General features: G+C 41.4%; 1 protein-coding gene and 1 pseudogene across 1 annotated transcript; both read left to right on the forward strand.

Annotated features, from left to right (window-relative positions):
* LOC111775398 (cell adhesion molecule CEACAM1 pseudogene) overlaps nt 1-16,066 on the forward strand; it is a 67,363-nt pseudogene that overhangs the window by 33,255 nt on the left and 18,042 nt on the right.
* Nucleotides 4,319-15,380, forward strand: LOC100630667 (C-X-C motif chemokine 17). Its single transcript, XM_003362322.4, has 4 exons — nt 4,319-4,724; nt 11,443-11,523; nt 12,176-12,277; nt 14,973-15,380. The coding sequence occupies exons 1-4, from the start codon at nt 4,646-4,648 to the stop codon at nt 15,068-15,070; spliced, it is 360 nt and encodes a 119-aa protein (XP_003362370.1). The 5' UTR covers nt 4,319-4,645; the 3' UTR covers nt 15,071-15,380.

Genomic DNA, 16,066 nt, shown 5'->3' on the forward strand with positions numbered 1-16,066 from the left:
GCTGGCACATTAATTAAATGCTAACACATAGGTGAAACAATTTATAGAAGCGTGGGATCAACTAGGTCAGGTTGACTGGGAAAGGTTTCAGGAAAGAGACAGGATTCAGGTTAGGTCTTTGAATGGTTAAGTCTCAGGGAAACAGAGACAAGGAGAAACACATGAACAGGGAACCAGGTATCAGGCACCACTATAGATGCTAGTTTTGAAGAGGATTTCAGGAATGAGAGTGGGTTTACATATATTATTTTATTTACTCCTCTCAACCACCATATGGGGTTATTTCAGAAGAGGATGATGATCCTCAGAAAGGTGAAGTAACTTGCCAAGGTTGGTGGTGGATTTGGGATTAGAAAGTAGCTATGTCTGATTGCAAAGCCCATGCCAATAGCACTACCACTGAGAGAGGAATGAAGAGAGTATCTTTAGGGAACATGAAGGGGCAGGGACGGCTACAGCAGAAAGATAGGGTTTAGAAACAGGGCAGTTAGGTAAGCTTGCTAAAGTGGGACCTTGTATTGTACGGTCATGAAAACTAGACAGACACATTTGAATTTTGTTTGTGGTTACAGAAGAGCTACTGAAGGTTTTGAGTAAGGGGATAACCTAAGTGATGCCTTTGAGTAAAGACCAAAGAGTATGTTGATGAAAATGGGAGTTCTAGGTTCCTAAGCTAGAGATGCCACTAACAACAATAAATGGGGTCACACAATATAGTGAAGTGAGAACTGGACAAAGAGGGAGAATCTTGGGTTTAAATGTAAAAAGTTATGTGACAAAGTCATGGCTACGTAAGGCAAGTGACACTCTCTCTGGACTTCAATTTCTCTTCATCCATAAATCAGGTGGATTGAGGCTTACTCTCTCAATGACCTCTAAAGATTCTCTACTCAAAGTGTGGTCCACCAACCAGCAGCAAGGCATCATCCAAACGCTTATGAGAAATGCAGAATCTCAGGCCCCACCAGAAGAATGACATCTATATTTAAACAAGATCCTCAGGTGATCTGTAAGTGCAATAAAGTTTGAGATGTTCTAAATGTTCAGACTCACCTCAACTCTGTCACTTCACAGGAAAAAAATAAAAACAAAACACAAACTGCTTTCCTTTTCAGTTCATCTGTGCCATTTTCCTAATGCTAAGCTCCCGTCACAGACTTGCCCACATCAGGATAGAGGTCCTTGGAACACTAGAGGGGCAGTGCTGCCTCCTTGTGGCCATGATCAGTAAATGCACTTAATCTCACCACTCTCACCAGCCAAGGATGGGGAAGGTTGGCAGAGGGGATGAAGTCCAACTCATAGATTAGATAAGAGAATCACAACCATCCACAATGACCGGAAGTAACTGTTACACAGAGCTTAGCCTGCATCATAACGTCACATTTCAAAACGCAGTTTTTATAATGCCTAATAAAATGTGGTCTTGGTGGGAAACCTGGTCTGCAAGCCAAGCTCTGCCCTTGTAACCTTCAAAAAAACTCACTGTGACAGTTATTTTCAGACATCCAGCCCCTGCTGGAACTCTGCCAGTAAACTTGCAGTTTTCCAAGGAAACTTACTTTACTGTGTCAGTTGTTTCCCCTCCTGAGCCAAAATGGGCCTGATGCATACTCACCAATCCTAGTCCTACTCTGTGTAGGCATTGAAATAAGTTTAATACCGTTTCACACAACATACACACACTGGAGACACAAAGATGAATTAGACCTAGTCCCTTCCCTCATTCAGCTCTAGGTTATGGGGAGAACCCATTCAAAACTAGACATTACAGTTCAATGAGGAACAGATTGATAGAGGTAAACATAGCCTTTGTGGCCCATCTCATAAATTCCATGAAAATCTTCCACTCTCAGCTTTCTGGGCTCAGTTTTTCTCATTTCAAGCTCAAACTGGAAATAAAACCACAAATGTCCAGATGGTCCTTTTGCAGTCATGGTTGGATTGGGCATTTCCTTCTGGCTAACCCAAGGTGTTGGAGGCTCCCACTTCATTCTGAACGTCCCCTCTCCCCTATTAGTGCTCACCACATGTGCACATGCAGCAGCCAAGCAGGTGCACACCAACAGAAATTCTAGCAAGTCAGAAATCTTGAGTTTTGGTCCTTTGGCTTTGAGGCTAACTGGCTGCATGATGTTGAACAAATCATATAATTTCCCTGAGCTTTAATTTCCACTCCTATAAAATGAAGGAGTTGGATTAGATCTCCATGGGTCTATGTCTATAGTGAAAGCTCCTCAGAGACAGCATCACCCCTTACTCCTCTCAGGAGCCACCACCTGGCAAATAACAGGCTCACATTAGGTACTCAATTGTTCACCAAATGCATGTATGGATAAATGATGATTATTAGAGCAACACGAATCATGGAATCAATCGACAAACATTTCTGAATGTCTGCTAAGTACACTGTAGAGTGAGGAGATCAAATAGGTGTGGTAGAAAGGTAATTTCTCCCCACTTTCCAGTTACCTCCTTCTCAGAGGGGAGCCTTAGAAAGTCAGAGAGACTGTCTTGGCACAAATAATGTTGTCAAGGTGGGCCCTAGTAGTTGTTGTTATTAACAAAAGGAAAGTCTGTTTGTCTTAGGGGTGTTTTATATCAATGGACCTGAGGGACCCAAAGCCCCTCCAAAGGTACACAGGACCCAACACCCCTCCACAAGTCCACAGAAGGGAAAATGAGACAGAGTGAACTGACAGGGAGCCAGGACCCAGGGGGAGCAGAGGAGTAAGCAGACTGGCAAACCTGGAGGAAGGTCTGAGTAGGAGCTCCCTGATCCTGAGCAGCCTCAGAGGGAACTGATGGCAACTCAGTGTGAAAAGCAAAGCATCCCCATAAGCTTCCATGTGTATGCGTGATCATTTATCAGTAAAATCTTCTTTCTGGTAACAGACTGCACTTTCACATGCTTTCTTACATATCAGGCCTAGTTAAGGTGTTACAAAAATGTCATTCCATTCAAAAACATTTACAGAGTACTCCCAAATTGTCAGGCCCCACATAAGCTCAGGAACACGAAAATGAACAAACCCAGCCCCTGCACTCAAAGATTCCCCCCCAACTAGCTCCATGCTTCTTCTCTGCACTGCCCTCCAACAACCCAAACCTACCCATCCTTGAGTCCCAGCCCAAATTCCACTGACCCAGAGTCCCCTGAGCTACTCTGAGACCACAGTGAACTCCCATCACTTATGAAATTTGGTTCCGCTTATATCTTGAGATTTTATGATGGGTTTGTCATCTTCCTAGTTACTTTTGAGACTCCTGAGGAGAGAGACCATTGCTAGAATTTTCCAGAGAGAACCCACATCAGTGGTTTGTATCAGATAAAGCTCGGATCAAGCCCAAGTCATCCACTTGAGGACAATCTGAACTTCCCAGCACAGTGCCTGGCCCCCGGCAGTGCTTGATAAACCTTGTGGTAGCAGTGTCTGTAATCACCACTCCAACATGTCAACAGGCAAGAATAATCTGAAAATTGAGAGGGTAAGAGTGATCAAACAAAAATCAAAACAGGTGTGACTCTTCCCTCCTCTGAGATGAAACAAAGTCATACCACCCATTCTCACCCCTGCCTGGGGTTGCTGGGGAGGACTTCCTTGTTAACCATCCCCTCAGTCCCCAACCTCCACCCAGCACTTAAGCCCACCTCTCCTCTTCCTTTGAGCATATTTCCTAAAGTCTCTGGAGTAGTAGTCAGGTTTAATAAGTGCTAATGTTCTGTAACCTACACGTTCACTCCAAGTCATATTACCTCCTTCTTTTGCCCTGGGCTGTTTCCAAACAAGGTCTGGAACCAAGAGCCCCAGCACCCTGGGCAAACACCCTAAAGGGTTCCTTCCTTCCTGTGGTTCCTGTTTCTCAAACCTTATTTCATGGACCTGAAGCCTTGGGGGTCTTCTACCAACCCAATTCCCTGTCCTTTAGGCTGGAGCAACTAAGCCACAGCCACCTTCCTGATGAAGAACAAGGAGGCCTGGTGCGACCCACTGCTCCAGGGGCAATGTTTTGGGCAAGAGAGAACAGCCTCTCCTCCTTGATCCTCTCTGATTCCCACCTCATGTGGCCACAGAATTGGAGGAAACTGTCAACAGAGTGAGGACAGGGCCACTTCCCAAATAACACTACTATTGTCGATATCATGCCAAGGATGGGAGCAGGAAGGACAGAGGAGAAACAGACCATGTCATCCTCTCTTCTGCCAACCCCTATACTCACTTTCCTCCCAGATATTAAGCTAGAAGGCATTGCGGCAAGGTATAAGGAAATTCAAATGAGCAAAAAGACTTGGGGAAGAAATCATAACACATTGAAGGGTAGTGAGGCAGGAAGGAGGAGGGGAAGGAACAAATATTGCTGCCAGGTTATTAGTCACCTTCTTATGTTCTTAAGAATGCTTCATTTCTGTTGTTTGGCCAGTTTCGCCTTCCAGGTTCCTGTAAAGCACAGGGTTCAACCTGTTACCTAACAAGTCCAACGACACTTTGCTGTTCTCCCCTCTAAAGGGAACACTGGCCTGGGATTAAAGCACAGACCGCCAAGCCAAGTATCAAGGTCTGAGCCGTCCCAAGAAGTGGGCAGCCTCCAACTGGGAACCTTCCACACCCTCTTCAAGTGACTTAGAGCAGCACCAACAGTCACCATGAAAGTTCTAATCTCTTCCCTTCTTCTGTCGCTGCCCCTAATGCTGATATCTGTGGTCTCTAGCATTCCAAATCCAGGTAAGTGAGATTAATTTCCTATAAAGGGGAACAAGGGGGGAGAAAATATGGCAAAACAGAAAAGGTGACAAAAAACATGCATTGAAACGTAGCCCCTTTCAGCTACAGGGATTTGGGGCAAGTTAGCCTATCTCAGTGCCCATTTTCTCATTTGTAAAAAAGAGAAAACTGTGTTTCAAAGAATGTTATGAGAATTAAATGAGATAATGTATATGAAAATGTCTGAAACTGTTGCTGGCAAAAAAAGAAAATAAAATACTGGCTCAACAAAGATTTGCTCCATTACCTTTACCCCAATTCCCTTTCCAGCAGAGCAATGAGTTTCCCCCAGGCCAGTCTTAGTTTTGGTGGTGTAAAGGTGTTGAAGGCAATGGTACATTCGTAGAAGATAAGGAAGTACTTGCTTATATTCTTTATAGTGCACCAGACATGCCACCAACAATTTTTAATACTATTTAATGATTAAATAACTAACTAGAAAAATCCCATCACCAGATAACATTCATATTTGAAGCATTAACCATACCGAGCTCAGTTCTAACAGCTCACCTTTTGGGAAGTAGACCTTTGGTTAGGGGTGCCGAATGGGCTTCAGTTTCACTACAGCTCAAGTGGCACAGCCTTTAGCAGAACAACCACGCAGAAGAGAGCTCATCTTCACGTATATTTCTACTCAGAAAAATAATCTCCACAAGGGCTACTTTAAGGTGAAATAGCTTTGTTAGACATTAAGCATCAATTCAGTCCTTAAAATCAAGAAGTTCACCATACTACATGCCAATATCGAACTTCCCTCCCTTACAGAGAGAGCTCTCTGGAAGCCACTGGGCCCGATAGCCCTAGAGCCTAGACTAACCTTCTGGAAAGGAAGGATTTTCCATCTCTATGACAGACACTAAATCTGAAGTCCTCAGTTTGGAATCAAAGCTCTAACCACAATCTACCTTTCCAGCCCACCCCCTCCACTCACAGACCAATGGTTCCGCCACACCTAAACCACACTGTTGGCTGTTCCCTGAACAATCTTTGCTTTCCTGCTAGCTCTACTTTGTTCATACACCCAGCTCAAAAGCACCTCCTCCCCAGAGCCTCCGTTGATTCGTTCCACGACCAGATGTGAGCTCTCCCTCCTGCGAACATGCTTAGTCCTAACTTGACTCTCTCTCTCTGCACTTATATTCTGCCTAACACTGAAATTGCTGCTGTGCCTCTCCTGCCTCCACTCCCTGCCCCTCTACACTGGAATCTCCTTGGTGGCACAGTCTGATGTATTGTTTCCAGAACCCTCTCATTATCGAGCATAGCACTCAGTTAATATTTTCTAAGTAAAAGAATAAATCCTCTGGTTACTAAGTTCAAAATGCTGCCCTTGGAAAACTCTACACCCGGGATTGATAGCAGCTCTGTTGACATTTATGGTTGGCTAATTCTTTGCTTGTGGTGTTGTTCTGTGCATTATAAGATGTTTAGCAGCATATATGTGGCCTCTACCCACTGGATGCCAATAGCATCCTCTCCATGCCTCCCCCCAGCCCCCCAGTTAGGAGAGCCAAAAATACCTCAAGACATTGCCAAATAGCCCCTGGAGCAGGAAACCACTCCCCCTGCTCTACATCTCTCTAAACGACCGCTCTATATCAATAGTTCTCGAACCTGGCTATGTGTTTAGACTTACCTAGGCCTTTACACCCAGCCTTGAAGTCAAGGGAACTGAGATCCAGATCCTGGCTCAGCCTCTTTGCAATCCTGGGGAAAATGCTTAACTTTTTGGAGCCTCAGTTTTATCATCCTAAAATGAATAAAATGCCACTTAGCACATAGAATTCTTGTGAAGATTAAATGATCTATAATGTAGACATAGTCAGGCTTCAATAAATGGACTGAGCAGAATTTCTAAGTAGCTCCTAGAGCACAAGGGCAATGAACTGGGGAAAGCTCACTGTGCCACCAGGTGGTGTGATTACAAACCACATCGGATTCACAGTGCTGGCTCAATTTTCGCAACACCTGAGGAAGTCTGGCTAGAGGAAATGACATGCTCCACCCACCCCCTAAAAATAATATCTGATCTAAATTTATCTCTTAAAATAACTACATACATGCTCAGTATGCTTGTCATAGGACAGAGGGGAAAAATAGATGAGAATATGTGGGAAAATTAGGAAATAAATTACTTATAATAATAGATTACTCCTTACTTATAATATCACTTATTAATTATAAAATTACTTATAATAATAGCTGATATATGTTAGGCTATCCTATGTGGCAGGCATTGGACTAAGCACATCACACATATTACCTCATTCTGACCTCACTGAAATCTAACGTATTTTTTCTTTTTGAGGAAGATTAGCCCTGAGCTAACTACTGCCAAACCTCCTCTTTTTGCTGAGGAAGACTGGCCCTGAGCCAACATCCATGCCCATCTTCCTCTACTTTATATATGGGACGCCTACCAAGCATGACTTGCCAAGCAGTGCCGTGTCCGCCCCCGGGATCCAAACAGGCGAACCCCGGGCCGCCGAAGCAGAACGTGTGCACTTAACCATTGTGCCACCAGGCCGGCCCCTTAATGTGTTTTTGTTTTATTCATTACTTTTCATTTTACAGACTTAAAAAATATTGTAAACGTAATCAGAGTTTCAATGCATCCTTCATTCAGTTTTTTCAAATAACATCTTACATAACCTTAATACGATTATCAAAACCAGGAAATTAGCATTGATGTAATACTACTAACTAATGTACAAGTATTCAAATTTTGCTAATCACTCCATTAATGTCTTTCTTCCTGGCTCAGAATCCAACCCAGAATCCTACAATGAATAAAGTTATCAAGCCTCTTTAGGCTCCTCCAATCTAGGGTAGTTTCTCAGCCTTCCTTGTCTTTACGACCATGACACTTTCGAAGAGTACTGGTCAGTTATTTTGTAGAATGCCCCTCAATTTGGGTTTGTCTGATGTTTCCTCATGATTAAGTTCAGATAATGCATTTTTGGCAAAAATATCACAGAAATGATGTGTGCCTTCTCGGAGCATCCCATCAGAAGGTCCATGATACCAATGACTCTCATTACTGGTGATGTTAACTTTGAACACTTGGTTAAGAGGGTGTCAGCCATGTTTCTCTACTGTAAAGTTACTATTTTTCCCATTGTAACCAATAAGAATCTTGTGGACAGATACTCTGAGATGATGTGAATAACCTGTTTCTTCTCATCACAATTTTGTCCATTAATTTTTAAAGCCCATTGATGATTCTTGCCTACAACAAGTGTTACTGTGGTGCTGGCCAAATGGTGATTTTCTGTTTACATCATTCCTTCTACACTTATTAATCTCACTATACTATAAGAAAGAGCTGTTCCTTCTCTTCCATTTATTTATTCAATTATTTATTTATATAAGTAAAGATTCATAAATCTTTGTGGATTATTATCCATTACTATCATTATTTATTATGTTGCCCATATTGTCTCAAAATTGGCCATGGAGAGCTCCTTCAAGTTGGCTTCTGTCTTTTTCACATATCATTTGCTTTGCAAATGCTGACTTTCTGACACCACAAGATGTTCCAGACTCATCTTGGATGAAATTTCCTGCCCCGGCTCTGGAATCAGCCATTTCTCCAAGGACCCCAGGTTCCTTACATGGGAGAATGGTATTCACAAACCATGACACTAGGTATGGCCCATTGCTACTAGGTGCTATTCCTTCTAGGCCCTCTAGTGGACAGAGCTAGAAACAGACGCATGCATACACACACTAATGTGCTATTAGCCCTGTTTTACAAATTAGGTAAATGAGGCACAGAAAAGTTAAGCAACTTGTCCAAAATCACAAAGCTAATATGTAGTGGAACTGAGAAGTCAAAATAATGATGGATCTACCACAAATCCTCATAAGTGGAACTAACTTCTTTACACATGTAAGTCAGCAGCAAGCAACAAGCCTAGCATTCCAGCATAGACTCTCTCTTTGGGAAAAAACTAGAAGTCCATGAAAACAACCACAATAACCATCATGTACTGAACACTTGGGCACTGAGCACTGGGCACACACAGTAGCTCATTTACTCCTAACTCTGCAAGGTGGATATTATTATCCTCCTTTCAAAAATCAGAGAACCAAGACCAAAGAAGCTAAGTGACTTATCCAAGACTACAGAGCTCAATGAGAGAACAATAGTTGATCCCAGTTCTCTCTGGATATAAAGTCCATGCTTATTCCACTGTATCATTATTTTCCAAGTTTGATTTTAGGTAGAACATAAATTAGCGTTTATTTTAATACCTGTTAGAAAAAAATCTAAGCATATACCAAACCCATAACCTCACAGATAATATCCCATAGGATGAGGCTGTTTTGTAAATTAAATTTATTTAAAGAAAAAGTATGAAGTAAATAATAGTAAAGGTGGTACAAGCTAAAGCAAAAATCATACGTGTCTGAGGGTTGGGAGACATTAGACTGTAGTAACGTGCAGCTTCATTGTCAGTTACACCATGAAATTAGGGTTATCAGAGCTGCAGAAAAAAAAACAGACTAAGAATCTTGGACCTGGGTTTAGGTCCAGCTGTGTCACCATCACCTTTGTGAATTTGGGCATTTCATTTGCTCTCTCTGGGCCTCAGTTTCATCATGTGAAATAAAAAGAGATAGTGAATTAATTAATTGGTACTATCTTTCTAAAATCAATTTGGTAATAATATCAAGAAACACAAGGCTGAAAAAAAAAAAAAAGAAAAAAGAAACACAAGGCTGTTCTTAACTTTTGACCCACTAATTCCACTTTGGGACTCTTGATGAAGACAATTAATCCAACATTTGGAATACAGTTACAAGCACAAAGAAATTTATCAAGATCCTAAAAAATCTAAATATTCAGCAATGGGAGAACAATTAAATAACATAGAGCACATAGAGCACATATACTTGTTGGGAGTGTTATGCAATCATTTAAAATGTCTATTATGAAGACAATATAGCAACATGCTTACTATAAAGTAAACAGAAAGAAATCTGCTCACATGCTATTGTTATCACCATATACAGAAAACCATATGCAGGAAACATGGCAAAATACCAACAGTTGGTAAGAATAAAGACTTCTTTATTAGTCCTTTCCAAATTTTCTCTAATATAATTACATTTAGAATGAAAAAAACTTCTCTATGAAGGGATCCAGCTAAATAATCTCCAAGATTCCTTCTGGCTCTAATGTCCTGTGGCTTTCCTCTGGAACTAGGCGTACAGGTCAGGTGAGAGAAAACTATTAGAAAAGTTGGGATGGCAGGGGCTACGGATGCCTGTTTAAATTATTTTAACAGCACTCAAAACAGCACATGAGAACATTTGGAAACCAGCACTTTGAGAAATGATGCAACACCCCCATCTGTGTGACAGAAAGGGCACGAGTCTGGGAAATAGGAGACCTGGACTGAACCAGATGATCTCCGAGGGCCCTCTCTAGACAACTTGTCCAAACGCTTACTGAACGAACATTTACCAAGTGCCTACCATGGGTTGGGAACCATGTAGCTGAATTACTACTGAGCCACTGATTCAGAGTCTAAAGAGGGAGAAAGATTTTTCGTTTGCTAGGGCTGCCATAACAAAATACCACAGACTGGGTAGCTTAAACAAAAGAAATTTATTTTTTAACAGTTCTGGAGGCCAGAAGTCCAAGATCAAAGTGCTGGCAAGCTTGGTTTCTTCTGAGGCCTCTCTCCTTGGCTTGTAGATGCCCCTACTTGCTATACTGTCACATGGTCTTTTCTCTGTTCATGTACATCCCTGATGTCCCTGGTGTCTCTTTGTGTGTCCAAATATCTTCTTCTTAAGAGGACTACAGTCACATTGGGAGAGGGCCAACCATAATGGCCTCATTGCAACTCAATCACCTCTTTAAAGCCCATGTCTCCAAATACAGTCATTCTGAGGTACTGGGGGTTAGGCCATCAACACGAATTTTGGGAGGACACAATTCAGTCCACAACAGATTTTAAGCAACAAACTATAACTGTGCAATAATACAGGTACATTCAAATGAGAAGAGGAACCACGTGAAGGCTGACAGAAAGTATGAGAAACTACTATGCAAAGAAAGCATCACCTGGGCCCAGTTCTAGCTCCAGAATCTCAAGTCTATAAACCATCATCTTTGATTGTCATAAAATACTTTAGGTATCACAAAATGGGAAGAAGATAGCATCAGGTGATAAGACAGACTTGAATAGAGACAAAAAGAGGAATGGATTTGTTCCAGAGGAACAAAGGTAAATACCATCCTCTTATACTTGAACTGGGATTATGGATTCAAATAAAGCAAACTTGGAGGTCAGGTAAAAATCCTGACAGGTTTATGGGATAATGTGCTCCTTGCTCTCATTCCTTAAGTCATGAAGATTTTAAAGTGTGTGTGAGTGGGGAGTGGGAAGGTGTAAAGTCTTGACTGATCCCCACCTTTTGTCCTCTTTTCCATCCCTAAGCCATTCTTTCTCCACCTACCTCCAGCTAAGCTTTTCTCTAGGCCGGATTTAAACCTCAATTCCTTATCCATTTAAAATACTCCTCTCTTGAAGTACCCCAGGTCCCTGAGCAAAAATGGAAGAGAAATGGAACTGCACTGACTTAGTAACACAATGCTGGGGGACCACTTCTGTTGGCCATTTCCTTTTCCAGTGCCTAGAAGTGACCTTTTTCCTTCTGACAGGGGTTGCCAGACGTCACAGGGACCAACACCAGACTTCTGGGAGGTGGCTCAAGGCCGGTGGCCAAGAATGTGAGTGCAAAGGTCAGTAACTCAGCATCAACCACAGCAATGCACCATCATGATCCCAACTCTCTCCCTTGAGTCCCCCCGAGACCAGTGCAGATGTTATCTGAGCTCATTTCACCCATTCCCTTCTCCACCAGCCCACCACATGCAGCACCAATGCTTGCTTTCTTCCTGAGTCTCAGGCAAGAGCTGGACTCCTCCAAGTTCAGGGGAGAGCTGAGTGAATCTCTGGCTGCCCTCTCCCCCTGACCCTTTTCCCCAAGAACTCAGGACTGCCTTCCAAAAGCTTCCAAGATCTTATTCTCAACCTTATTTTACTCAAAATAAGAAATCAGAGGGGCAAAATGGCTTACCTGTGGTACTGCAGCCACTAAAGGCAGACACCCAGATCTTATTCCTCATTTTCTGGTCTCCCTAATGATATCCTGATGCCCCCTCCAAAGCTGCCACGAAATTCTTGCCAATACAGCTCAGGCAAAACAACTCAGAAGTCCTGGGGCTAATATAACTGGATACCTCTAATGCTCTGTGTCTATCCTTTTCCCCATCCCACTGCAGTACGAAACAGGAACTGAAAAGAAAGGAAGATGGCAAGTAAAGCCTTGCCCTACACCCTACTCTTAAACTTATTAACCCTACCATCTAAGCAGCAACCCTGTTATTTCAGATTGGTTCCTGAGAGCCCCTAAAAGAAAACCCATGACAGTGCCTGGACTGCCACAGAAGCGGTGTCCCTGCGATCATTTCAAGGGCAACGTGAAGAAAACCAGTAAGTTTCAAAAGAATGACCTTCCTCAAACCCTCTGGGTATCGACCAGGGATGAAGCAGGGGTTGAGAATAAACAGAGGTGAAATAAAGACCAGGATTAACTCACATCTCAGCCCTTTCTACTCAGTGTCAACTTGTTGGGAAACAGGAAGAGGAAGAAAAGCAGGACAAGATTCTCTTAATACCAGAAAGGGTTAAACAAATTCTTAGACTTTAGAACCGCATTGCTTATCAAAGTGGAGGAAGATGGGCTGTGGGGGACCTGGTAATTGATCTCTGAAGATGACATGAGTGTCAGCATCAAACAGAATTTGATTCCCCTCTAGACTATCAATTTTTAAATGTCATAAAAAGTAAATTAGAAAATGTTAATCTGATTGATATTATGATATTATCAAGAATGGGATAAATCAGGATCCCCATCATTACTGATGGAAGTAAAATACAATTTGGTAGTACTTGTCAAAAATTTAAATGTGTGTACCTTTTCACCCAGTAATCTCACTTCAAGAAATCTCTAGTATGTAATATTTGCATGGGTACTCAAAGATATGAGTATAAGAATATTAATTATACCAATATTTGCATCAACAAATAAATGAAAATAAAAATTGTTCATCAAAAGCAAATTGGGGGACCGGCCCAGTGGTGCAGCGATTAAGTTTGCACATTCTGCTTCGGCAGCCCCAGGCTCACAGGTTCGGATCCCGGGTGCAGACCTATGCATTGCTTGTCAAGCCATGCTGTGGCAGGAGTCGCGCATAAAATAGAGGAACATGGGCACAGATCTTAGCTCAGGGCCACCCTTCCTCAGCAAAAAAGAGGAGGATTGGAGGCAAATGTTAGCTCAGGGCTAAACTTCCTTAAAAAAAAAAAAGCGAATTGTGCAATTGTGCAGTTGTCAAAAACAATGAGGTAAATCATTATGTGTTGATCAGAAAGATATCCACAACATAGTAAATGAGAAAAAGATGCAGAACCACTACTTCATACTCTTCATGAAAATAAATTTCAGGATTAAAGATCTAAATTTAAAAGATAAACTTATAAGGGAATATAGGAGAATATATTCATGACTTTAGGAAAGATTCCTTAAATAAGATACAAAAAGTAAAAGCCCTAAAAGAAAAGATCAATAAATCTGACTTCATTGAAATTAAGAAATTTTGGTCATCAAAAGAATCAAATGACAATCTAAAAGTAGGAGATGATATCTGCCACATATATAACTGACAAAGGATTAATATTCAGAATATAGAAAGAATTCCTAGGCAGGCAGGCAACACAACAGACAAATAGGCAAAAGACTTAAATATATTTTGGAAACAAGGAAATCCAAACAGCTCATAAACATAGGAAATGGCACTCAACCTTACTAGTAAGTGGGAAAATGCAAATTAAAATCAAACAAATATTACTAGATAGCATCAGAGTGGCAAAAATGTTGAAGTCTGACAATACCAAGTATTGACAAAGAGCAGAACAGAGAAATTCTCATATCCTGGTAATGGGAGGGTAAATCACTTGGAAAAAGTGCTGGTAGTTATCTGCTAAGGTTTGAGCTTTGTGACCAAGCAACTCCACTCTCAGGTATATACTCCAAAGCAATGCAGCCTTATATACACCAGGAGACATGTACAAAAATTGCATAGCAGCATTGCTCATAACTACCCCACACTGAAAACTTTCCAGTGAATAAATGAATGGTGGTGCATTCAAATATTGTATATCAGGGAGAATGAACAAACACATAAAAATGTAAACGAATCTTCCAAACATAACGTTGAGGGAAAAAAAACAAGATACAAGAAAATAGCTATAGTGTGATTTCATAAAGTTCAAAAACAGGCAAAATTTAACTAACATATTTAGAAATACATAAGTGAGTGGTAAAACAATAAAGAAATGAAAGTAAATTCTTATTATAAGAGTCAAGACTACCTCTGTGAGGGGGAGAGGCAGGACAGTAATCAGAAAAGGAGTCTAGGGTCCAGCCCCGAGGCCAAGTGGTTAAGTTCCCGCATTTCACTTCACGGTCCAGGGTTTCACGGGTTTGGATCCTGGACATGGACATGGCACCACTCATCGAACCATGCTGAGGCAGAGCCTCACATAGCGCAACCAGAAGCACCTACAACTGGAATATACAACTATGTACTGGGGAGCTTTGGGGAGAAGGAAAAAAATTAATTCATTAAAAATATTTTTAAAAAATAAGATTGGCAACAGATGTTAGTTCAGGTGCCAATCTTAAGAAAAGGAGGCAATATTCTATTTCCAGGCCTGGGTACCAGTTTCATGAATATCTGTCTCATAACTATTTATTGAACTGCATATATGAGTTTTTATGGACCTCTATAGATGTATCATTTTTGCAATAATAAAAGATTTGTTAAAGGTGCAGAGCAAAGCAGTATGTATAGTATAATCTCATTTTTGCTTTTTAAAGTAAACCATTACATTTACATATAAAAGATATGGAAGACTATGGAGTAAAATATTAATAGTAGTTAACTCTAGAGAATGGAGAGTGGAGGTTGGAGTAAGGGATCATCCTTTCACTTTTTACTGGATATATTTTTTATTTTAATTTTTTCCATGGCACAAGTATTACTGCTAAAATTTTAAAAGCTCTCATAAAAGTTAAATTCTTAAAATGTTTTTAACACGTCTCTCCCCTTTATTTTCACCCTAGGGCACCGAGGGCACCACAGGGAGCCAAACAAGCACTCCAGAGCCTGCCAGCAATTTCTCAAACAGTGTCAGCTAGCAAGCCTTGCTCTGCCTTTGTAGGAGCTCTGAGAGCCCACTCTCCCAACGAAACACTCTCAGTCAAGGGACAGTGAGTGCACCTGAAGGATGCTCGTTTCCCACCTCAAGCTCCCCCTCCCTGTCTCCACTCCAGTGGCCTCAGAAAGCATTTTCCCAAGGTTATTGCTCCCTCTAGTGCCTTCTGCTCTCCTCAGTCTTTTCCCATGCCCTCCCTTTACCCAGGCTTAAGCTTAATTACCTGAAAAAAAACCCCAGGAAACCCCAGTTTCCTAGCTGGTCCCACCAACCAGGCAAGTAGCACACAGAGGTCAATAAATATTTTTAAATGTAATAGGTTAAACTCATTTCTTTCAAATGGGGTCTGGCAACTCACATTCAATCCAGATGATCCACTGTTCACTCCAAACCCCACCCAGATTCTACACCCACTTCTTCCCACCACCACTCTCACTCTTTCCCTCCACTGCCCAACTTTTCACTCTTTTACTCATTCAACAAAACTTTCCGGGGTAAGAGCTAGGTGGGGCAATGAAAGTAGGTATAGCAATGATTCAGACATGCTCTTATATAAAATGGAGGAAGACTAGCACAAATGTTAGCTCAGAGCTAATCTCCCTCAAGCAAGAAAGGAGGAATATTGGCAACAGATGTTAGGTCAGGGCTAATCTTCATCAGCAAAAAGAAAAGAAAACACAGGTTTAAAAAACAACCTGGCACAATTTCCTAGCATGTACAATGCCTTTAGTCTTTGTTATTGTCACCATCATCATCATTACTGGTCATTGTACTCTGTGAACTTCCAATGTAGTACAGATGACATATATGCAGAACCACATCAAGACTAGAGAGATGCTGTGTTAAGATCTCAAATGACACTTAAAAGCGCTTCAAGCTGTAAAAATGGGAAGACAGTATTTTTTTTAACATAACAGTGAAATGATAAAAGCAATAATATAAGGAAATTAAACTGGTAACCATTTGAAAGAATGAGTAAAGAAGAAAAGTTTACTACAATAG

The sequence above is a fragment of the Equus caballus genome, chromosome 10 (assembly GCF_041296265.1).
Source record: "Equus caballus isolate H_3958 breed thoroughbred chromosome 10, TB-T2T, whole genome shotgun sequence".
Taxonomy (NCBI): Eukaryota; Metazoa; Chordata; class Mammalia; order Perissodactyla; family Equidae; genus Equus; species Equus caballus.